This window comes from Diabrotica virgifera, chromosome 4, assembly GCF_917563875.1.
Source record: "Diabrotica virgifera virgifera chromosome 4, PGI_DIABVI_V3a".
Taxonomy (NCBI): Eukaryota; Metazoa; Arthropoda; class Insecta; order Coleoptera; family Chrysomelidae; genus Diabrotica; species Diabrotica virgifera.
The window spans coordinates 159,164,341-159,189,357 of record NC_065446.1 but is presented as its reverse complement, the minus strand read 5'-3'; the positions used below and the strand labels follow the sequence as shown (position 1 = coordinate 159,189,357).

The window sequence follows — 25,017 nt, the reverse complement described above, 5'->3', positions numbered from 1 at the left end:
CGATAAAATTGAAAAACTATAAAACGTTTTACAGCGTTTTCAATATACGCGTTCTTTTTCACTTTCTCTGCCAGCCAAAATACACTTGTACATGGCTCACTTGTTCCTGAGCTATGAGCCACAATATATCCAGTCTGATCTTTATACCTGCGTATTATGACTCTACGATAGTATGAGAAATCAAATGTAAACATGAAAATCCCCAGATAGGGACATTTTTCTTCGCCTCATGACCACGTTTTCAGCATTTGGAACCACTGTGCAACGCGACGCAGAGCAACGGACTAATCTAGCGTCGCTCATTTGGCCTTCGCACTGCCTAGACCTTAATGTTATTGAGACATTGCGGAATAAAATGAAACAGAAATTGTGTAATGATCCCCAGAGAACTATTGCTAACTTGAAGAGAAAATTAAGGGAAATATGGGATAGTTTTGATCCTGACTTGTGTCAATCCTTAGTAAGAACAATTGCAGATAGGATTTCCATAGTTGTAAAGGCACATGGTGATGTAAACCCTTATTGTCCATTCACTAACAGTAAAATATAGCAAAACCTCTAACTTAGTAAATAACCACTTGAATTGACATGCAATTTGGAATACACATAGCTAACACGTCAAAGAAAAAGTGATATTGTGCCGATGTGTGCTTTTACCCTGGGGTGATGTTCACTCCTTCTCGGGGGTGAAAAATATATGTTCAAAATAAGTCAGGAAGTGGATAAAGTAACTAATTTTAAGCAACTTTTGGTCTGTAGCGTTTTTTTTTCGCAAGTTAATACTTTTCAAGTTATTTGCGAGTGAATGTGTTCGTTTTTCAACAAATAAAAAACCACGTTTTTAAACGGTTTTTCGAAAATAACTCAAAGAGTATTTTATCAAAAAAAAAAAAAATAGCAAAAATATAGATTATCAAAAAGTGAAAAAAATAGTGTTCACATGAGGTCTCCAGACCTAGCAGAAGCAGAGTAGTAGCTAATGAAAAATGGGTTCATATTCGTCAAATTCCAAATAGAATATTTCAAAATGAAATAACCTAAAAAAGGAGGCTTTTTGGGGAAAACTCATTATAACTTTTTTAAAGTGTTAAAAAGCTTTATTTTTGTTTTTTAAGTTTCTAGAATCAAATTAACCAAGTTATGCTCAAAATAAATCGTGAAAATCACCCCCTAATTAGCATCTCAAAATGAAATTAATCATTACCGCTGCACAAGTTACTTTACTTATGTATTGTTTATATGATCTCTAAAGTGCTTATTTTTGAAAGGGATGCAGTTGAATTGAACGAGTCACTAATCACGAGTGTATGCAAATTTTGAACAGCTGTATCTTAACCAATTTTTGTCTTACAGAAAAACAAAAATCCAAAATATTCAGAAAAGCAAAACCTACATTTGGAGTAAAACTCCTTGGAATTTTTGGTATCACTAATAATTTTTACTTTATTTTGAAAAAAAGCACTTTTTCAAAATTAAAAAATTTTACTTTAAAACCAAATTTTTTCAAAAATACATAAGCACTTTGAACTGATGAAACTTACAGATCATATAAATAAGATATAATAAGTAAAGCAACTTGTGAAGCGGCAACCATTAATTTCATTTGAGGTATTAATTATTAGGTGATGATTTTCCTGATTCTTTTTTACCAAAAAAAGGGACCAACTTTACTTTGAGCGTAACTTGCTTAATTTTGGTGCTAGAAACTTTTTTAAAAAACAAAAATAAAGCTTTTTTAAACACAAATAAGTTGTAATGAGTTTTCCCCAAAAAGTGCTTCATTTTTTGGTTATTTCTTATTGAAATATTAGATTTGGAATTTGGCAAATATTAAGCTATTTTTCATTAGATACAACTCTGTTTCTACTGGGTCTAGAGACCTCATACATACACCATTTGTTTTTCACTTTTTAATAAGCTATCTTTTTGTTAAGAATATTTTTTTCGATAACATACTGACTTTTCGAGTTGTTTGCAAAAAACCATCTAAGAACGTGTTTTTTTGTTGAAAAATTGACATAATATTCACCAGTAAATAACTCAAAAAGTGTTGTCAAAAAGTGAAAAAATGCTATAGAACAAAAAGTCCTACAACTAAAAGAAGAAGAAGAAGAAAACGGCTCTCATCCATCAGATTTCATTTTTAAGCAAAACTGCTTCATGGAATACCCTTATCTTCACTAGTCATTTACAGTACTTTTTAAACATTAAATTATGTACAAATTTTCGCCACAAATTCACAATTAGTAATCTGCTTTAGCACTAAGTTTTAACCGTTCAGTGTCTTTTCTCTGCTTTTAGGTCCTCCTATGCATAGCCCTATAGGTAATATGGGACCAATGCCAGGTCACGGCTCTGGTAATGCCAGTCCAATGGGCCATGCTGGACCAATCAATGGAGGTGGAATGAATAATCCCATGAATGGCCCACCAATGGGCGGACCACAAATGTCACATGGACCTCACGGCCCCCATGGTGGTCCAGGTCCTGGCCCAGGAATGAATTTAAATTCTGGGAATGGACCTCCTATTGGTAAGTTTCTTATTTTTGGTCATTAAATAGTTAAATTTTTCACTTTATATTACTAAGATTGTAAAATGTGTATTAATAGATGGACCAGCGATTAAAGATAGTCTGTTTTCATTGTTGTCAGATCTACAGTTTCTTAGATATACGGATAATATGCGTATGTTTAAATAGGACCACCTGTATATTTTCCAATCCTTTATTACAGTTTTTTATTGATGACGCAGCGTATATCCTGTTAATGGCCAATATTAACCACTAATGCAGAGATTAACATGCAGACATGTTTATTACAACCGTTGATATTAACGTAAAGAGAAAATAAAATGGGTCGCTTGGTATTTGTTAAAGTTTAAAAAAGTCCCTTCTGTTTTTGTATGAGTATCGGTTAAAAATAAAAGTGGACATTTACGAGAACTACCAAAAAAAGTTGTCGTCCTGGTATTCCAGACGAAACAAAAACTGCCATTTTTTGTTGATGGTTGAAGATCCTCATAAGTCTACTAGAATAATTGGAACCAAAAATCAAATCAGTCAAACAACCGTTCGTATATACATATTGAAAAAAAAAATGAAAAACGGCATCCCTATATAAAGTATAATTGGTACAGGAATTGAATAGAGGCGATCCATATCACAGAATAGAGTTCTGTTACACAATTTTAAATAGATTTACACGAATCCTAATTTTTTTAACCAAATCCTTTTTTCTGATGGATTTACTTTACTTTCCATTTAAACGGTACGGTCAATAAGTAAATCTGCAGGTACTGGTCAGATTAAAATCCGCATTGGATGGTGGGGGCTTATACGCAGCATCGACAAAAGATCAATGTCTTCTTCTTCTTTTTGTGTAGACATGACTCAATTGGTTTTTCATTGTACCTCCAGTAAGTTGTCATTCCATCGTTTTCGTGGTCTTCCCACTGATCGTCTTCCTATTGGGGAATCTTTCCTTACTACTCTATTTGTTGTCATTCGGCTTATGTGGTCGTTCCATTCTACTCTTCTGTTTTTCACCCAATTATTAATGTTGTCCACCTTGCATCTCATTCGTATATCTGCACTTCTATCTCTATCCCATAGTATCTTACCATCGATTTTTCGAAGTGTTTTCATCTCTGCTGTTTCTAGCATTCTTTTTGTCCTTTCTGTATCTGGTCGTGTTTCTGCCGCGTATGTCATCAAAAGATCAATGTGTGGGCAGAAATTATGAATAACGCCGTTTAGTTATTGGACCTTATTTTTGGGATAGAACCATAACAGGTGAAGAGTGCTGGTCATTTTTAGAATTGGAGTTAATTCCAGAATTACCCAGACTCTTTTCTGATTATGTAAATCCTTATCTCGTGAATAGATCAGTTTCGTTAATAATGAAATTGTGAGATAAAAATTGTGAATCAATAGATAAAAGGACACTACAAAACATAGAAACAGTGTTCACACATCAAGACACTACACACATTGATATAAATATGATAGATGCACTACGTTTGGAATCATTTTTGTAATATTGGGACAAGAAACTTCAATAACACATTTGAAACTGTTTCTTACATAAAATCTTTTAAGGGGATATGTAAACGCCACAGTCAAAATGGTTGGTGATCATAGGAACTAAACGTTTAACAATTCTTTCAGTAGATGGCAGCACGTATATATATTCGAACATTTTAATAACGACGAATTTTAATTCTATTAACGACGGCGTTGTTGCCATTCCCAAGTACTAAATAGAACTTATGATCGTTACCGATCGATCGGTACCGTTCGCCTTCAATCGTACTTGTATTGTATTTATTAGATGAGGGTTTTTAATTCTTTACCTGGAAATGGTAAATTCTTACTATTAATAGATAGCATTGTATAACTTAGACAAATTTTTATCTTTTTTTAAACAATGCTAATAGATACAAAACGTTTCATTTGGAAATATTTTATCACTTATTGTATTTAGATTATATATGTAATAATGTGATTTGTAATTTTGTGACAATTATTAATTCTTTACCTGGTCAAAAATATTTATTTTAAACTGATAAAGAAATTTGCAATTGTTTGAAATACAAGTAGTAAATATATACATTGAATCAAACTTTTTGCTCTAAATTTTACATAATCGCTTGGATTAACATGAAATTTGGCATACACATAGGTAACATGTCAACCAAGAAAAGTGATAGTGTGCCGATGTAAGATTTTGCCCTGAGGGTGAGTTTTACCTCATCTCGGGGGTGAAAAAATATACGTTCAAAATAAGTCTGAAAATGGATAAACTGACTAATTCTAAAGTGCACTTTACATCAACAATAAATTGAACAAGAAATTGACAAAGTTATTCAAGGTCAAATTTGACTTTATACAAAACACCCAATTTTGCCGTGAATAAAAAGAAAAGAAATTTGACAAAATAAAACATATCCAATTGTTCTATTTCATCAAATTCCTTCATTTTCTTTTACAAACCATACATTTTGTACACGTTAAATTTGGCCTTGAATAACTTTGTCAATTTCTTGTTCAATTTATTGTTGATGTAAAGTGGACATAAAGTCAATCAATTGGAAGTTCTGTCCGACAAAATACATGGAACGTTTTCGTAGTCTGACGTTCCAAATTTTTAAACTGTTCCACAAATAAAACTTCCCCTGTTCCAGTGTTACCATACATCAAAGTTTGTCCGACTAGACACCTAAGTTAAGCTATTAACAAATTTTCAGCTTGCTATTAATCAACTTTTTTTAGGTACGCGGAAAACTCATTACAACTTTTTTAAAGTGTTTAAAAAATATTTATTTTTGTTTTTTTTTTTAGTTTGTAGCATCAAAACTAAGCAAATGCTCAAAATATAGTTGGTCCCTTTTTTTGGTCAAAAACCTCGGGAAAATCACCCCCTAATTATCATCTTAAATCAAATCAATCGTAACCACTTCATAAGTTACTTTCTATCTATCTTTGAGCCTTAGGACCGGTATTTTATGTCCTGGTTAGCTAATCGGGGTTTAATCGGGACAGAAAACTACCTCTTAGGGTCTCTTGCGTTGTCCTCCTCCTCCTAAGTGCCTTCTCTATTGAGGTTGGCGATCAATATGGCAAATTTCTCTCTGTTCGGGGCTTGATGGATTAAGTCATTCCCTGTTGTGTGGGTCCAATCTCTGATGTTTCGGAGCCAAGATTTTTTCTTTCTTGCTATACCCCTTTTACCTTCGATGTTGCCTTCTAATATTACCTGAAGCTGCTCAAATTCCCTATGGCGCATTAAAAGTCCTAGATATGACGTCTTTCTTATTTTGATTGTATTGACCAGATGAGGACGTGTGCTCATTATTTCCAGTACTTCTTCATTTGTAGTTTTGGTGGTCCAGCTTATTCTTAGCATTCGGCGGTACATCCACATTTCGAATGAATTCAGTTTGTTGACATCATACTGTTTTAATGTCCAGATCTCACAGCCATATAGTAATAGAGACCACACATAACACTTTAGTGTTCTCAATCTTATTGTGACATTTTAAGCATGTTCATGGAGCCAGATCTTGCTATTTCAATGCGTCTTCTAATTTTTTTGAGCGGTCTAGCTGACTGTTTAGATCTGTGCCCAGGTATATGAAGCTTTGGGAACTCTGAAGGGTGATACCATTGATTTGTCCCCCTAATATCCCCTAATTATCATCTTAAATCAAATCAATCGTAACCACTTCATAAGTTACTTTCTATCTATCTTTGAGCCTTAGGACCGGTATTTTATGTCCTGGTTAGCTAATCGGGGTTTAATCGGGACAGAAAACTACCTCTTAGGGTCTCTTGCGTTGTCCTCCTCCTCCTAAGTGCCTTCTCTATTGAGGTTGGCGATCAATATGGCAAATTTCTCTCTGTTCGGGGCTTGATGGATTAAGTCATTCCCTGTTGTGTGGGTCCAATCTCTGATGTTTCGGAGCCAAGATTTTTTCTTTCTTGCTATACCCCTTTTACCTTCGATGTTGCCTTCTAATATTACCTGAAGCTGCTCAAATTCCCTATGGCGCATTAAAAGTCCTAGATATGACGTCTTTCTTATTTTGATTGTATTGAGCAGATGAGGACGTGTGTTCATTATTTCCAGTACTTCTTCATTTGTAGTTTTGGTGGTCCAGCTTATTCTTAGCATTCGGCGGTACATCCACATTTCGAATGAATTTAGTTTGTTGACATCATACTGTTTTAATGTCCAGATCTCACAGCCATATAGTAATAGAGACCACACATAACACTTTAGTGTTCTTAATCTTATTGTGACATTTTAAGCATGTTCATGGAGCCAGATCTTGCTATTTCAATGCGTCTTCTAATTTTTTTGAGCGGTCTAGCTGACTGTTTAGATCTGTGCCCAGGTATATGAAGCTTTGGGAACTCTGAAGGGTGATACCATTGATTTGTATGTTGTAATGTCAACACGGGTAGTTTTTTTCCTCGGAAAATTTTACATTTTCATCTCATTTCTAATTCTTGTTCTTCATGTGCCTTGTCCGTTGTGGAAGTTGGCTATCATCATAGCAATTTTAATTTTGTTTACAGCGTGTCTATAACTCGATCGATGTTAGTATATACCATTGGCGTAAGTTTTGACGCCATGAGTGTCTTCTTCTTCCGGATCCACGTTTACTCTCTATTTTACCCTATATTATCAGCTGCAGTATACGATATTTATCATGTCTCATAATATATGACCGAGGTGTTCACGTTTTCGTTTTTTAATTGTTAAAGATATTTCTTTTTGTTTTCCCATTCGGCGCAATACCTATTCGTTGGTGGTGTGAGTCGTCCAGAATATTTTGAGGATACCGTCGGTACACCCACATTTCGAATACCTCTAGCCTTTTCGATAATGTTTCCGTTATTGTCCAGGTCTCTGCTCCATACAACAAGACTGGAAATACATAGCATTTTAGCAGCCATATTTTTAGTGGGACAGATATGTCGCAATGATTGAATATATTTCTCACGTTAAATGTAGCTCTGGCCTTTTCAATTCTACATCGTATTTCGGTTTTTTGATCCCATTTCGACTTGACGACTGTTCCAAGGTATACATATAATTCTAAGTGTTGAATTGGTTTTTTATTTTCAATTGTCTGGCTGGTTTTTGAGTTTTGCTCACCAGTGTCTATTTTTGTTTTATTTATGTTGAAGGTTATATTCTCTTTTTTCACTCGCTCTTTATAGGTACCCTGTCCATAAAATGCTGAAGTTCATCAATACTGCTAGCAACCACAACTGTATCGTCTGCATATCGGTTTATTTAATTATTACTCCAGTAAATTTCAATATTTTTTTCACTTACGGAAATATTTGACATAAATTAATCAATGATTATACATGTTTTGTCTACAATTTATTTATTAGGATAATGCCTCAACAAATACTAATGGCCATTGGCATGTGTAATGTGTGTAAAAATGTCGATGTCATCGTCTTTACAAAAAGCTAATTGTATCCGAACAATGCATTATTTGCGTTATTATAAAAATTAAATTTGCCAGAAAGTGAATAAAACTTAAATTGTTTTTAGATACGCCCCACATAACATACTAGAGTTTAGGTTATCTATGTATTATGTCAAAACTAGTATAATCTCCCAGTAAACAATTTAAGACATTTTGAGCCTCGTTTAACTTTCAACCATTTGTATAACGTCACGGTTTCAAGCATAAAATATGTATATTTGTATTGTTAAGACACTGTGACGTTATACAATCATGATTGAAAGTAAAACAAGGCCCAAAATGTGTACTGGGAGGGGGTGGGGCCACTTTTCTAAACAAAACCGCGTGATTCATCGTATTTCCGTGGTTACAAAACTCGTTTTCAATTGTTTGCAGATTTTCTTAAAATCCGGCAAACGCGCATCTGTCGCCATTTAATACATCACTGCTGCCATCTACTAAATGAAACGTGAACTCATCTTCTTATCTATTAAGTGACAGCAGAACTAATTTATCACTAGAAAAATGCCAACTTATTGCTGTAATATGAACAAAATCCCCAGATTGCAGCTTTTAACAATAATTTTCACCTTTAGGTACAGTTTATTTAAAAATTATGGCAGTACGGACTGAAATTTTGTTTAAAATAAAGCTTTTTGCGTAGTTAATCGTTTCTGATAGTTATTTTCTACCCAAGTTCAAAAATTATTATGCAAAACGAATTTTTACAACAAGTTACTAAGTAAGTTATGACATGGACTCCTTTAAGTACAGTTATAAAAAATATACTACTTTCTTTGGAAATTTTAACTAGATACTATTAAAATAGAAAGTCTACAGTTCACGTACATACCCCTAAGTTGAAGATTGGTTTTGAAATAGTGACGGTAACTGTACCTAAAAACTATATAAATTTTAACATTGTGTCATACCACCTTAAAGGTAAAATTGACAATATCAATATGAAGTGAGGTGAAATCTGACATTTCTTATATACAGGGTGTTAGTTAATAAGTATGAAAAACTTTAAGGGGTAATTCTACATGAAAAAATAATGGCAGTTTGCTCTATAAACGTATGTCCGCAAATGCTTAGTTTCCAAGATACTGGGTGTTGACATTTTTTTTCAAACTGCGAATTTTTTTATTGCTCTAAGACCTTTTAAGCTATGAAAACTAAATTTGGTGGATTTTAAGAGGTGATTATTGCGCATTTGTTGGCAGACAAATAACAATTTTATATTCATCATTGGCTCGCCTACGGGTATTGGTCTGAATTTTTGTAAAGAAAAAATAGTACGCCACCGTGATATTTCAAATTAAAAATTATTTTTGTATTCCACGTTTAATTTATGATAAAGTACCTTTTTTTGTCTTTTTTCCATATGGTGCACCGTTTTTATGCAAAAAAAAACATCTTCGCGCGTATTTTTCATTTCGTAATACATTATAAAGAACACTCCAATATAATAATGCCAAACTAGAACAATAACAGAAAATATTTCTAAAAAAAAATTAGCTATGTGCAAGGCTACAACAAATGTTCAAAATTACCTCCTTTAAAGGTGACAGTAATTTTATATTCACCATTGGTGCTCGTACTAGTAATGGCCCGAATTTTTTAAAGAAAAAAATAGTACGCCACTGAGATATGTCAGATTAAAAAACATTTTTGAATTCCTCGTTCAATTTACGATAAAAAGTCGTTTTTGTCTTTATTTTATATGAGGCGCCGTTTTTATGCAAAAAAAAATAAAATATCTTAACGTTTATAAAGTATTTGAAATAAGTTTCTATGCATGTGGAATCTACCTTGAATTTGTAAGCGTTAAGATGTTTTATTTTTTTTTTTGTATAAAAACGGCGCCGCATATGAAAAAAAGACAAGAATTATTTTTTATCGTAAATTGAACGAGGAATTCAAAAATGATTTTTAATTTGACGTTTCTCAGTGGGGTACTATTTTTTTTTCTTTAAAAAATTCAGACCATTACCTGTACGGGCGCCAATGGTGAATATAAAATTATTCTGTCACCTTTAAAGGGGGTAATTTTAAACATTTGTTGTAGCTTTGCACCTAGTTAAAATCTTTTTAGCAATATTTTCTGTTATTGTTCTACTTTGGTATTATTATATTGGAGAGTTCTTGATAATGTATTAAGAAATGAAAAATATGCTCGAAGATGTTTTATTTTTTCGCATAAAAACGGTGCACCATAGGAAAAAAATACAAGAAAGGTTCTTTTTTATAAATTACACGAGGAGTACAAAAATAATTTTTAATTTAAAATATCTCAGTGGCGTACCATTTTTTTCTTTAAAAAAATTTAGATCATTACCCGTAGGGGCGCCAATGATGAATATAAAATTGTTATTGGTCTGCCAAAAAATGCGTAATAACTACCTCTTGAAACCCACCAAATGTAATTTTCATATCTCAACCGATATTAGAGCAATAAAAAAATTGGCAGTTTGAAATAAAAATTTCAACACCCTGTATCTCGGAAACAAAGCATTTGCGGACATACGTTTATAGAGCAAACTGCCATTATTTTTTCATGTAGAATTATCCTTTAAAGTTTTTCGTACTTATTTACTAACACCCTGTATAAAAATACAGGGTGTCCAGAAACTCTACCGACAAACGAAGACAGGAGATTCCTCAGATAATTTTAAGACAATTTAACCCAATTCATCTAGTCCGAAAATGCTTCCTACGGGAGCTAGAGCTCTTTGAAGATGGCGTCTTCTAATTAGTTTTTGTTAAATACCTGCAGAACGCTTCTATTTAGAAAAACAAAAATTGGTACGCATATTTATCTTCCAGACATAAATCGATTCCATCCATTGTCAATTTCTAGTACCGGTCATAGGCGTCCGTTTTGGGTAGGGCAACGGTTATTTTATCGCATAACTTTTTTGCCTTTAACTTTAAGCATTTTTGATACTGGATTATTATATTGTAAGATATTCTAGTAATAATAGGTACTCTTGATTTAAGTCGGTAAGACACACCGTTTTCTAGAAAATACGATTTGAAAATTTTTCGTTTTTTAAATTTGAAAAAAAATTAAAAAAAAAAATTAAAAAAAAAACGGTGTATTTTACCAACTTATACCAAGAGTAACTTTAAGTACTAGAATACCTATAATTTAATAATCTAAAGTAAAAAATTCTTAAAAATTAAAGACAAAAAAGTTATGCGATAAAATAATCATTGACCTACCCAAAAAGGCGCATATGACCGGTACTAGAAATTCGCAATTAATGAAATCGATTTATCTCTGGAATATAAATAAACGTACCAGTTTTCGTTTTTCTAAATGTTTTTTTTTTTAATTTTTTTTTTGGAAATTCAAAAAACGAAAAATTTTCAAATCGATTTTTCTATAAAACGGTGTGTTCTACCGACTTAAAGCAAGAGTACCTTTTAGTACTAGCATACCTCATAATTTAATAATCCAGTGTCAAAAATGCTTAATAGTTAAAGATTTAAAAGTTATGCGATAAAATAACCGTTGCCCTACCCAAAACGGACGCCTATGACCGGTACTACAAGTTCACAATAAATGTAATCGATTTATCTCTGGAAGATTAATATGCGTACAAATTTTCATTTTTCTAAATAAAAGCGTTCTGGAGTTATTTAAGAAAAACTAATTACAAGACGCCATCTTCAAAGAGCTCTAGCTCCCTTAGGAAGCATTTTCGGACTAGAAGAATTGGGTTAAAATGTCTTAAATTTATCTGAGGAATCTCCTGTCTTCATTTGTCGGTAGAGTTTCTGGACAGCCTGTATATATAGAAACAGTGTTCACACATCAAGACACTGCACACATTGATATGATATAAAATATGAAATATGATATGAAATATTGGGACAAGAACCTTCAATAACACATTTGAAACTGTTTCTTACGTAAAATCTTGTAGAGGTAAAATTGACAGTATCAATATGAAGTGAGGAGAAATGTGACATTTTTTATATATAAAAATATATTCCTTTTTTATAATTGTATAATAATTTTTAGGTCCTCCTATGAATAATAATTTTATAATGTCCCCTATGAATAGTATGTACTCGAAACCAATGCCTGTTTCGGCAGGTAAAATATATCCAGCTGATCAGCCGATGGTTTTTAACTCTCAGAATCCCAATGCCCCACCTATATATCCCTGTGGGGTGTGCCATAAAGAAGTGCATGACAACGATCAGGCTATTCTGTGTGAGAGTGGCTGCAACTTTTGGTTTCACAGGTAAATAAACCTTTGTTTTTACATTCAAATGAGTAGTAATAAAAAATATTATAAGAAAAATACGAGGACTGCTACCAAAATGCCGCTATTTACAAGAGTTTTTGGATGTTGAACAGCTTAAAATGCTTTACCTGTCTCTAGTACAATCTTATCTTGTATATGGGATTTTAGGATGGGGTGGAGTAGTTGATTGCCATCTGGTGACCCTTCAATATACTCAGAAATGGTTTCTTAAACTAATATATGGAAAACGAAAAACATATCCCTCAGACCAACATTTTCATGAAACTCAGGTTCTTGATATTCGGCAATTGTACTGCTTAGAGCTACTTAAAAATATTCATAAAGATATTCCTCTTAAAGTAAAAGTGTCAAATTATGAAACAAGAAGAAAATTGAATGTCGAATGTCTTCACACTTTAAAAACAATCACGCAACGGTCAATTAAATATTTTGCTCCAAGAATATACAATCAATTGCCCATAAATTTTAAAAATAGCAAAAATTTTTGTTTGTATAAAAAATTAGTTACTGCTTGGGTAAAAGAAAACAGGGAGTTGTGTAACAATTTAATAAATTTAAATTATACTAGATAAAAAAAACATAGAAATTAGATTAGAAACTGTAAAATAAAATAATGATTTGTAAAAAAAACAATAAACATAAACTTGTCAATATTAGACAGATTAAGTCAACAAGCATGTTTATGCTTTTAAGACTTTTTTTACGTTTATTTTAGTGTAAGTAAGCCGAAATTGTAAATTATTGTAATAACTATTGATTTGAATAAACGTATATTATTATTAGTAGTAGTAGTATTTTGTTACTTTATATGTTTACGTGATATAACAATATTATGTACAGTTGGAATTCAAGCAAGTGAACATATAAGATTTAATATTATGATATTTAATGCTATACATACTTAAATGTGTAAAATTACATTTTTATGCATTATCTTTAACCCTCCGGTAGCCACGTCTCATAAATTTACATGAGTGAACACACATAAATTTACATGAGTGGGTATCTAATGCCGCACATATAAAAAACGGTATTAGATGTTAAGAATGTCAAAAAAATTTTAGAATATCAAAAGAAAAGCGTATTCAAAAATTTTAAAGTAACTTTTATATTAATAATAATCTCCTGTTTTATACCGCTGACGCGGCTTTGGGATTATAGCAGGGTAGTCTGCTATATCAAGGGACTACGGTGTACAAGGAAGGTAACCGCTTCAACCGACTATTATTAGCCCTGGTTTTACCCAAGGTACTCATTTTATTTAGGCTGAGTCGATCTGGGGCCTACAGACATTTTAAAAATGTCTAGTTGTTCTTGCCGGCGCGGCGCTGGGATTTGAACCCCGGCCTACCAGCACGCGAGTCAAGCATACTACCGCCTGAGCTACGCCGGCCCACAACTTTTATATTAAATTAACTTATTACCCCATACCTGAGACCAATGTAGCAATATCACAGTTAAAATAAAACTCACGGTTCGGATTTATATTAGACTATATTTATTTACAAGTTTCAGGAGAGATTCGCGCTCATCTCTAGCACCGCTTGGTCGATTCTCTTATGTCATGTCTGCTGTTTTCTCGATCTTTCTAGGCGTGGGAACCGTTACTTGCGGTCGGTCGAAATTAACTATTCCGTTACAATACTCTTCTTTTTTATTTATTGTAAATATGTTTAAATTAATAGTTTTATATATTTTTTCAGAGGTTGTACTGGTTTGACCGAAGCAGCTTTTCAGCTTCTCACAGCGGAAGTGTATGCAGAATGGGTTTGTGACAAGTGTCTACAGTCAAAAAACATCCCACTAGTGAAGTTTAAGCCTTAATATTATGTGTTACTAAGAGCTATATGTGAAATGAATCCGGTGATCATTTAACTAGGCTCTTGGAACTTGAAAAAAGCTGATCGGTTTTAAAGCACTACTTGTATTTTGTGCTTAAGGTGTGATATCTTCTCTTTACTGAATCAAAACAGAAATCGTAGGAAGGTTGTCACTTTGGTTTTTCGTATAGCCACAATATGGTCCAACACATTGATATCGACTGGTTTTTATTTCTTAACAAATATTAAATCACTTTTACATGTATTATCATTCATTTATCTGTTACCAAGAGTTTTATGTGAAATGGATCTGATGATCATTTAAGTAGCTCTTGGAACTTGAAAAAGCTGATCAGTTTTAAAGCACTACTTGTATTTTGTGCTTAAGATGTGATATCTTCTCTTTACTGAATCAAAACAGAAATTGTAGTAATGTTGTCACTTTGGTTTTTCGTATAGCCACAATATACGAATTTGAACAAAGCTGATCGGTTTTAAAGTACTACTTGTATTTTGTGCTTAAATTGTGATATCTTGTCTGTATTTAATCAAAACAGAAATTGTAGTAAGGTTATAAGTTTGGTTTTTCGTATAGCCACAAAATGGTTCAGTTCATTGATAGCTACGGGTTTTTATTTTTTAACCAATACTAAATCACTTTTACATGTATTTAAACCATTTTTATTATTAAATCTGATAATTTTATACTATTAAACTTCTTCATACAGCATTCTGGTGATTGTGAGCCTACTGATTGTAACTCAAGGGCGGATCCAGGGAGGGGGCCATGGCCCCCATATATAATATATAAAATATAAGTTTTTTAGTTTCAAACACATATATATTACAGTAGAACCCCGTAAATCCGAACCCCGCGAATCCGAACTTTCGGCAAATCCGAACCAACGGGGAGTGAAAAAAATTTAAAAATTCAAGACAAAAACTTAAAAACATGTTTATTATACAGAGTAAAGCCAGAAAATTGGACAATGTAAGATTACTAGGACTTTGACATTTAAAATTTCTTAAAAATAAATATTATACTTTAATTATAGGTTTATAAAGTGTTTATAAAGGTTAAACACAAATTTACTTTGGTTCTCTCGTAGTCAACTTGAGTCCAAAAATATTGTCCACACTCTTGCGAGAACGTTTGGCTACTCAAAATCACAATGAAAGCTTTGAACTACTAGTTAAGGCTAACTTTCGGATAATCCGAACTTTTCGGAATCCGAACAGGCTGTCCCCCCAATTAGTTCGGATTTGCGAGGTTCTACTGTATTTACAAAACAGGGGATAAATATGTCTTCAGAAGTAGAATTGAACAAAACCAGTAACAGAAGCTTCAATAATGACATATAATGTTTTGTAAATCCCAAATGTTGATAATTTTACAAAGTACCAATTGTTAAAACGACCTTGGCAACCATCAAAATCGTATCAATTTCCATATTCTGTACACACAAAGAATAAAAAAGAAATGAAGCGTTAGTTGGGTCATCAGCAATTATAGAACAAAGGAGTTGGTTAGTACTTTTGCACATTCAAAAGGGATTGTTGTGCAAATATTGCATTTTATTTTTCTAATAAAAAATTTGGTCACAATAAAGGGATGACAATGACAGCCCAAAGCCTTGTCACGAAATCTTTAACATTTTTCGCCAAACTAATGGGCAAAGACGGATCCATACAAACCCATGAAAAAACAGCATACCACAAGGAGTGCTTTCAAGTGGGTCTGGATTTTCTATAAAGTTGTCGTACTCGCAAAAGTCTGTCATTAAACAGATAGACTCTCAGAGGTCTAAACAGATACAAGAAAATAGAGAAAGACTACGACCAATAGTAGAGGCCATCGTGATGATATTTCTCTAAGAGGCCATCGTGATGATGACCTTCTGCTTCTGGACGAAGATGGTGGGACCTAGCAATGAGGGGAATTGTTAAGGTTTAAAATCGCATCAGGAGATAAGGCTCTTAAACAACACATATTCACAGCATCTTCCCGAGTAACATACATTAGCAGCCTAGTCAAAATCAATTGATAACATGTTGTGGTGAAGAAATAATTGAACAAATAATGAATCAGGTTCAAAGTGCAAATTATTACTCTGTCCTATTTGACGAAATGACCGACGTATCCCACGTGGAACAGCTTTCTCTCAATTTGTGATACATACACAATAACAACATTCGTGAAAATTTTGTTAAGTTCATTGACGCTTATGGGAACATAAAAATAAATGAAAATCAAGAAAGAGGAAAAGAACAAGGTCTGAAATGAGAAGCATTGGGAAAAGTAGTATTAAACTTGTTGAAAGAACTGCTCTTGGATCCGAAGAAATGTGTAGAAATTGGTACTAGCTTTAATAAGGATAAGTTTTGAATGTCTTTATGGCACTCAAAGTGTATGAAAAGTGCCTGAAAACTCACCATTGTAACCGTAATTTTTAAAAATTACCCCCAGACTTCCTGATATCCCTTCCCAAAAAAAGTTAATGGCCCCTCCCGAAAATCGGTTCTGGATCCGCCGTTGTAACTATTAACTGTCTATACTTATTTTTATTTTATTAAAACTGATATGATAATTAATAAGCTAAATAAACCCAGTTTATTTAGCGATTTATATATTTTTACCAAATAAAGTTTGAAGTAAGTAATTATCCGACATCGTTTTTGCTACAATTCAGTTTTGTGTTAGGTTCGAATAATTAAGATATGTACATATACATTGTTAAAGGAATTAAAATACTTGATTCGATTTATATTCTGTATTTATTTACAACTTTTATTCACGTGTATTATTGCCTGCTAAAAGTGTACTTACAGAATAATCATAAAACTAAAAGCGCGCCGTTTTTCTATCGATTCAAAGTCATTGTGGAGAATTGTAGTAAAAAATAGGCGTGTCTTCAAAATTCGAGGTCAGCGAAGACTAATTAGTTATTAATTTATTATATTAGAATACTATTTATTATATTTATTCTATTCTTAGCACACACTTTTTAACATTATTAGTTCTCCGGTTGAAGAATCCTAACCTAACCTAATCTTAACAGTTTCCGTCTCGCACAACCCATCTATGATAGACAACCATAGATACACTAAGACAACATAACCCCCTAAATTTTCAAAATATTAATACAAAACAGTATATGTACTCTATACTAAAAATTACAATCATCGCACTTATATAGTTCTTCCACTCGTATCTTTTCCCATGCATGAAATTATTCACGAATTACTTTTTACTCTTTTTTACTCACAGAAACTAGTATCGCAAAATTAAGTCGCTTGTCCATATACACCACAATAAGTTAAACAAGGATAAACAATACATGTCTTGATACCCTGTTTACTATGAATTTTGACGTTTATCATTTTCATAGACAGTGACATTAGCGCATTTGTTGTGTATATTGGAATTTATAACTTATATTGTGTTATAGCATATTATTCAACGAGCATGTAATGATGGGTTTTACTCACGATGGTTAAGTTTGCGACACGAGCCGAAGGCGAGTGTCGTAAGTAATTTATCAGAGTGAGTAATAACCATTACATGCGAGTAGAATACTATACTTTTTCTACGACCTTTTTTATTTTAATTCGCTTAACTGCAATATTCTGTACAGGTATATTGTATATACAGATATAGTGTACACATGTATAAAAACTTGAATCCACATACTGACAAGGTATATCTGCATGTTTTGTGTTAGGTCAAATATATTAAAAATCATTCAAATGTGTTCTGTATTTTGTAATATAACTCCTGATATACGATTTTGGTAACGTACATTATCATTCATTATGGTCGAACTTCGAGGAATTGTTTTACATAGCTGCCGACCGAGAACATTGTTAATAACACGATAATCAACGCTTGAAAACAAGCATGACACACAAAGAAGAAGATTATGATTCAGTAATTACCAGATACACTGTGTTAACTTGCCGATTAGATGTATCGACTTAAAATGGCAATACTGCGTGCTTCCCACATGGAATAAGCTACATATATACGATATTATAATTTATAGACATGTAAACAGTTAAAAGTGTCAGCGGCATGAGCAATCATTAGAGTATCAATTTCATTGCCGGCTTCCCAAATGCAATCAGCTCTGGATTGTGATAATTTAATACACATGTATTTATAAACATTAAGAGTGTAGCATAGTCACTTGGGATCCTAGTTACTTGAGACCATTCACATGCTAACGCGCGTTTTAGGTCATTAAAATCAAGTAAAATGTATGTAGTTGTAATCGCGCGTTATCAAAACTCTCGTTAAGCAACTCTCATGTGAACGGGCTCTTACTCTTGCTGAGCGGTGTGGTTCCAAAGTTAAAGAAAAGGGAGCACTGAACGAGGAATAGTAAGCAATAAGCAACTAATGTTGCCAGTAATTTAAGAATGGTATTACGTTACCTACTCCTTGTAAATGAGTAGTTTCAGAACTTAAATTATTTGTTTGAATCTGCCGATGGACGATTAAACATCGATACTGTAGTGGAATAATAAGCAATGTTGCCGATTTTAGCGCTTCCTTCAATGTGGTATATCTAATTACAAAGTAAACGCTCTGTATCACAGAATACATATAAACATTACCGATAATAAAGCAGCATTTGGTATTATAGGTATATTTTCATGAATTCAATATGAAGTATAATTAATAATAAATTGATTACAACCCTATTGTTTACATAAAAGTGCTCAAATGTATGTAAATGGCAAAATTTAATGTGTAAATTTTAGTAAAAATATTGAATTAAAAACTAACAGTGATTTTATTGACGTTTGTTAAGGTTTTAAAATCATTGCTGGAATATCAGTACCTAATATAAAAATATTGTGGGGATATATTAAACCAAAATTTTAGTAACTTAAATTATGATTCAGTAATTACTAGGTATCACATAATTAAAATAAACTTTACTGAGAATAAAGCAGCATTTGGTATTAGATAATTTAATACATTCAATATGAAGCATAATTCATAATAAAATTGATTACGGCACTATATACACTATTATTTAATTGAATGTACTCAAATGTATGTAAATGACAGAATTTAATGTGTAAATTTTAGTAAAAATATTGAATCAAAAACTAACGGTTGTTTTATTGATGTTTGCTACGGTTTTAAAGAAATCAAAAGCTAACAGTGGCTTTTGGTAAAAATATTGTGAGGATGTATTAAGTCAAAAGTGTATGTCAGTGTTTGCTGATGAATGCAGAGGGTTGGTATTTAATCTGCTTATTTGGTCCTTATTAAATAAAACTGTTTTTCGGTTCAGATAACATCTAGAAACTATCAGTTTACAGCGTTCTCCGACGCCTTCCTACTCCTAACCGCCATTCTTCTCTGTTTAACAGGCTACAGTAGCGCGTCATCAAAACGGAAAACACGTTCCAAGATTGCGGCTTTAATTTTGAATATTTTGTTGAGATATTTGGCACACATATTCGTAATATAGTTAATAATGGCGGTGTGTGTGTGTGTGTGTGTGTGTGTGTGTGTGTGTGTGTGTGTGTTTGCCATCGGACAAAGTCCATTTGCTACAGACTATAACGCTGCCGTGTTAACTCAAAAGGGCGTATCTGCTTTAAACTAGTTTGCGAGAAAAATCAGTTTTAGTGGTTTTGATTAGGCAATCGTGATTTTTTAAAAAGTTGTGACTTGTACCATATAGAAGTTAACAAATAGGTCTATACTATCATGTGACAAATTTTGGTAGAGTATTAACTTGGGAAAACAACACTTTTGACAGATTTTGACAGATACGCCTTTTTCACTTAACATGAGGTATATAATTAAGAACGTAACTACATGATTTTTTGAAAATATTTATTGCATTAAACAAATGAACGTTACAATATTAATGTATTAATTTCGTAAGTTATTCTTAATAATTAGGAAAAGTTAAAAAAGTAAACAACAATAATACAGACTAACTAAAATATCATACTCAGTCAAACAAATATTAATGATTAATACTTAATTTTCTACTCCGAACTAGTTATTATATTATATTAATCATCAATTGTGTCCACATTTTCGCTGACAAAAATATTTTTCCAAAATGCAATGCGATTTGGGGGCATTATTTGACCAATTTTAGTGATTATATTCTGTTTTCTTTCCATGGTAATACCTCGTGGTTGAGAGATAGAGAGTGGTTTTGCAATGCCATTTTTTTGGATATTAGCCTTTAAAAAATTGGCACTTATGATTTCTCCTTCAAAACTAGTTTTATAACCAAATGTATGGAAACCTCTGATGAACTGAACTTCCACCATTTGTTGAAGGTACGGACGAGGGACCAACCTTGTTATTTTATATTGAGATGATTCGTCTTTCCAGTTGTAAAAATCATTAAAAGCCATGTCGATAACTTCGACATTACGTGTTGACGTTTTAACCGCATCTACAAAATCAACGAAGTCATAAACTTTACCTTTTCGATTTAATGATTGCTCGACTCTATGGTGAAATGAGTCAGCTGCCATAAATGTATGACCTGACTCAAAATATCTTAGGGTTATTTTCCTAATGTTCAATTCTAATGAGCTTACAGCATACACAAAAAATGTGTACAAGCACCAATTTTTGTTCTGACCGGAACAATTATCCAGCCAAATAACAACTTCTTCGGAATCCCTAATTTTGTTTAAAAATGCATAAAATGTGCTAACAATATCAGCCTTTTTTCTTCCAGAAATAGCTTCATGCCATAGAACAGCAACTGTAGAAGTTTTAGAAGTACCAACTGGAACAAAGCTCTCATTAAAGGCTATCAGTCTAGGAGTAAATATAATTTCTTTGAAAGTATCGCATCTTGGGAGCATAATCACCTACAAAAAATTGTGTAAGGTCAAATATAACAGATATTATTCAAAATAAAATTCATACCTTCTGCAGATCAGCTGTATAAACTCTAGAATCGCCCGACGATCTGGAATCAGCGTAGTACATCTCTCGGGCCTTTATAAATTTTTCTCGATGATTTTTATATGTTTCGCATTCAGGACAAACTAGACCGTCATCTAACACGTGTGAGCTTTCTTTTTTATGAATCTCGTATTTTTCACAAGTAAAACACTCTTCGTTTCCAAGCTTTGCAAATGAAATATTAAGCTCACTAACGATTTGACGATATAAATAATACGAACATTGAATATTGTACTTTGCTTTAAATGATTCATACATTAGTTTTATAGTTATGTCGCTAGGCAAGTATAAACGGTTCGGAGCATGTGCTCGTCTATAATGCGATGTCGTAGGATTAAAGGACTGTATATGACTAATGATTAAATCTCTGTCAAATTTTTTTAAGCTGCCTCCTCGTTTATCTTTGTTAGGTTTAAGCGATAATTGGGAACTCTTTAAAGCTGTTCTAACTGGCTTATCATTTTTTTCATGATGTCCTAAAGTTGTCAGATAAAATACTTTACAAATATTTTGAGGTATTCCTTCTTCATCTTTTAACTGGTAGATAAATGTAAAAGAGCGCCGAGAACTATCTGAATTTCTAGTTGCGCATCTTTTTTTGGGAATCTTTAAAATGGAACTTGAATAAAAAGCTTTCTGTTCCTCGGAGGAAAGATTCCAAAACTGCCTATTTATATCTTGCCGTCGAAGAGTTGAAACTTTATTACTGCAATTTTTCTTGCAAGTAGCCAAACAGCTTCCAGATATTTTGTGTTTATTGACTAACTTTTGCATTTTTATTGAACGTCGTTCACTTAAACTTGCTTCTATTTTTTTCCGTTTTCTTAACTGTCCCTTTTTAGTGTATTTTTTGCTCTCTGATTTGTCTATTGCGCTTTGTATAATACTGTGAATTAAATTATTAAAATAGTTATAATTATTGGTAGTACGATGTTCTTCCGTATCTGTCAATAAGTTGTTTAAATTTAATTCCGAAATAGCTGATGAGCTCGTTGTTGAAGCAGGTTGTAATAGGATATTGCTAATAATATGTATATTTTGGTCGCTAACGTTATTATCTGTGTCCCAAAATTCTTCACTTGAGGAAGATGTTGAAGGAAGGTAGTCTCTATCTCTGTCATCAGACACGTCAGATTCAACATCTGACTGAGCTATATTCGACAGCTCGTTATTTGTTTCTGCGGAATTTAAAGCCAGGTCCACCAACATTTTACCTCGTCCTCTAAATTCTGCTGAAACAAATTTTTTCATCAAGTAATTTGACAAAGCAATAATTATTTTTATAGTTTTTAATAGAACATACATAATATAAATACCTATTTGGTGTGAAAACCAAAGTGACATAACCTTATTTTCGAGATAATCAATTTACAATAACTTCAGAACCAAAAATATATACTTTGACACATAGGTACAAGGTAACAATTTGTATTTGTTTAACTTTTTATATAAATTAGTAGAAAATATACTTACTAGTTGTTTCTGCAAAATTATTATCCATATTTATTATGAACAACAAACTAAACACATTCTATGAAAACACGAAAAAGTAAGGTTAGAAATAAAGTAAATTGACAGTTTACTACTTTTCGTACCAACATAATAATATCTTGAAATGTTAAGTGAATAGGCCGTATCTGCCGAAAACTTTTTGGTTACGGCTTTTTGTGTTAACATTTACAGTTGCGGCTTTTAAAGCTAACATTTTAGAAAATTCAGATACGGCTATTAATTTAAGCAGTATATATCCGGTTTTATTGCAGATATGGCTACGAAACTCAGGTAGATTTGTAGAAAAGATTACTAACTAACGCGTGGGACATCAAACTCGTTTTTAATAAAAATTGCAGTTACGCCCTTTTGAGTTAACACGGCAGAACGTAAGAAAGATCAAATGTCTACTTTCGTCCTTTTGATCACAAAATTAACTAATATGCCTTAGACTCTTTTATGTCTATTTAAGAATGGCGGTATAGAGCCCAATTTGAGAAATATGTTAGTATGTGGAAATTACTCTATAACTAAAGAAGAATAAAAAATACACTTTCTTCAAATAAACTCTTTTATCCCATGCATAGATTTTGTGTCATATTGGAACTACTAAAATTTTTTATCTCTAACAAGAAATCGAACACATTATAACTAAATAACTGATTAGTCAACATAGAGAAAATGTCACTGTTATTTTGAGAAATCTGCGTCAGATATCTGTTCTGTCTGTATCGATATCTGTTCAGTGCAGTAGTATATTATTATAGATTTATATTATAGTAATTAGTTTATAATTAATTTATTATATTTTTGTGTAATAGAAGTAAGTTGTTGGACTATTTGAAAAAATAGATTATTGTTAATTGTGAGTTTTACTTATAGGTAAGTATACAGTGATGAGCGCACTAATAACCGGCAAAATAACGCAACAGATTTGAAAACATATTAAGTTGTGAGATAAAAAGAGATGAACCTAGTGGAGGTGTTAAATTTAGGGATAGTAACTTATAGATTGACATTATATTGATTGTTTCTCACCTTTAGACGTATCGAACGAATTTGAGAAATGGCACTGTCACAGTGACAGTTTTAGTTGACATACTCCTCTGATACGTCTAAATGTGGGAAACAATCAATATAATAATCCACAAGGAAAAAGTTTTCCTGTAGTTGGCTGTATACCATGTGATACAAAAAACAATAAATCCTGTATGTAAACAATAAATCAATATAATGTTAATTTATATGTTACTATCGCTAAATTTAACAACTCTACTAGTTTTATTACAAAGAAAAATTATCGATTCAGATAATGAGGTTGTTTTTGTTCCTAGACAAATGGTAATTTTAACATTCGAAGGAAATATCATTCCTCAATATATTACACTAGATTTGGTAAGGTTTCAAGTTGAACAATATATATGTTACAGTTCAAGTTGATTCTCAGTTAGAGTTGACTCCAACTAGTTGGAGTCAACTCCAACTGAAACGAGCAGTAAAAGTTGATTTTAAAAATTTAAATCAACTTCTACTAGTTGGAGTTGACTCTTCCTGGATCGATTCAGTAAATGTTGATTATACGAGAATCTCAAGTGCATTTTGATGAGTGTGCATTTCTTTGATTTGACCGTTTCAATTACTTGTTAGTATAGTCTGTAACGTCGCCCCCGTTAGGTCAATTATTATTCTGATTCGATTTTTTGCACAAACTTACTCAAAGAAATACATCCGTATAACAATCCTTATAACAAATAAACAGGGTGTCACGCGGTACCGCGGTCGAAAAATTGTTTAACCAATTTTTGTTAACCAAATTCACAAAAATAATTTTTATCTACTCTATCTCATATTATGTAAAAGGTAAAGGTTTTATTGTGTGAAAATTGTAAATATAGATAGCAGTACATGAAGAGTTTAAAGTGTGTCTGAAGTAACAATGTATTTTAAATGGGTTTTACTTTTTCGCACTGTTTTTTAGCACACTTTCATATAATTAAACATTCTTAACTTTCGCCTTCGGGAGGAAATCAGACACGCCCTTGCAACGGCAACTGAAATGCTCACAAAACAGCGACCACGGAAGCAAAGATGGATGACAGAGGAAATATTGGATTTAATGGATGAAAGAAGAAAATGCAAACAGCACAAAGCAATGTACAAAGCATTAAATAGAACCATTAAATAAAAAATAAAAATTGCAAAAGAAAAATGGATAACAGAACAATGTGAAGAAATCGAAAACTTATATAAAAAACATGATGACTTCCATCTGTATAAGAAACTCAAAGAATTCACAGGCACGACATACTCACAAGGACCAAATAATCTAATCAACGCAGAAGGCAAACTGATTTCAAGCCCTGAAGAACAAATAAACATGTGAGAAGACTATACAGTGCTAGTCAAAAGTCCGTACCCCCCCTCGTATCTTTTGAACGGTTATACTTATAATAGTGAAATTAGGAGGGAGGAAATAA

The 25,017-nt window shown here is 32.5% G+C and overlaps 2 protein-coding genes across 2 annotated transcripts in view; one reads left to right on the top strand and one right to left on the bottom strand.

Moving 5' to 3' along the window:
* Positions 1 to 19,206, top strand: part of LOC126883987 (protein pygopus-like) — a 34,470-nt gene extending 15,264 nt beyond the window's left edge. Inside the window, exons 3-5 of the mRNA XM_050649759.1 lie at positions 2,302 to 2,532; positions 12,019 to 12,244; positions 13,972 to 19,206. Of these exons, the coding sequence (XP_050505716.1) occupies positions 2,302 to 2,532; positions 12,019 to 12,244; positions 13,972 to 14,092 (578 nt within the window). The 3' untranslated portion in view covers positions 14,093 to 19,206. The remainder of the gene's footprint in view (positions 1 to 2,301; positions 2,533 to 12,018; positions 12,245 to 13,971) is intronic.
* A 483-nt stretch (positions 19,207 to 19,689) lies between these two features.
* LOC126883988 (uncharacterized) lies at positions 19,690 to 20,963 on the bottom strand. The gene has a single exon (XM_050649760.1). The coding sequence runs from the start codon at positions 20,944 to 20,946 to the stop codon at positions 20,131 to 20,133; it is 816 nt and encodes a 271-aa protein (XP_050505717.1). The 5' UTR covers positions 20,947 to 20,963; the 3' UTR covers positions 19,690 to 20,130.
* Positions 20,964 to 25,017: the final 4,054 nt, after the last annotated feature.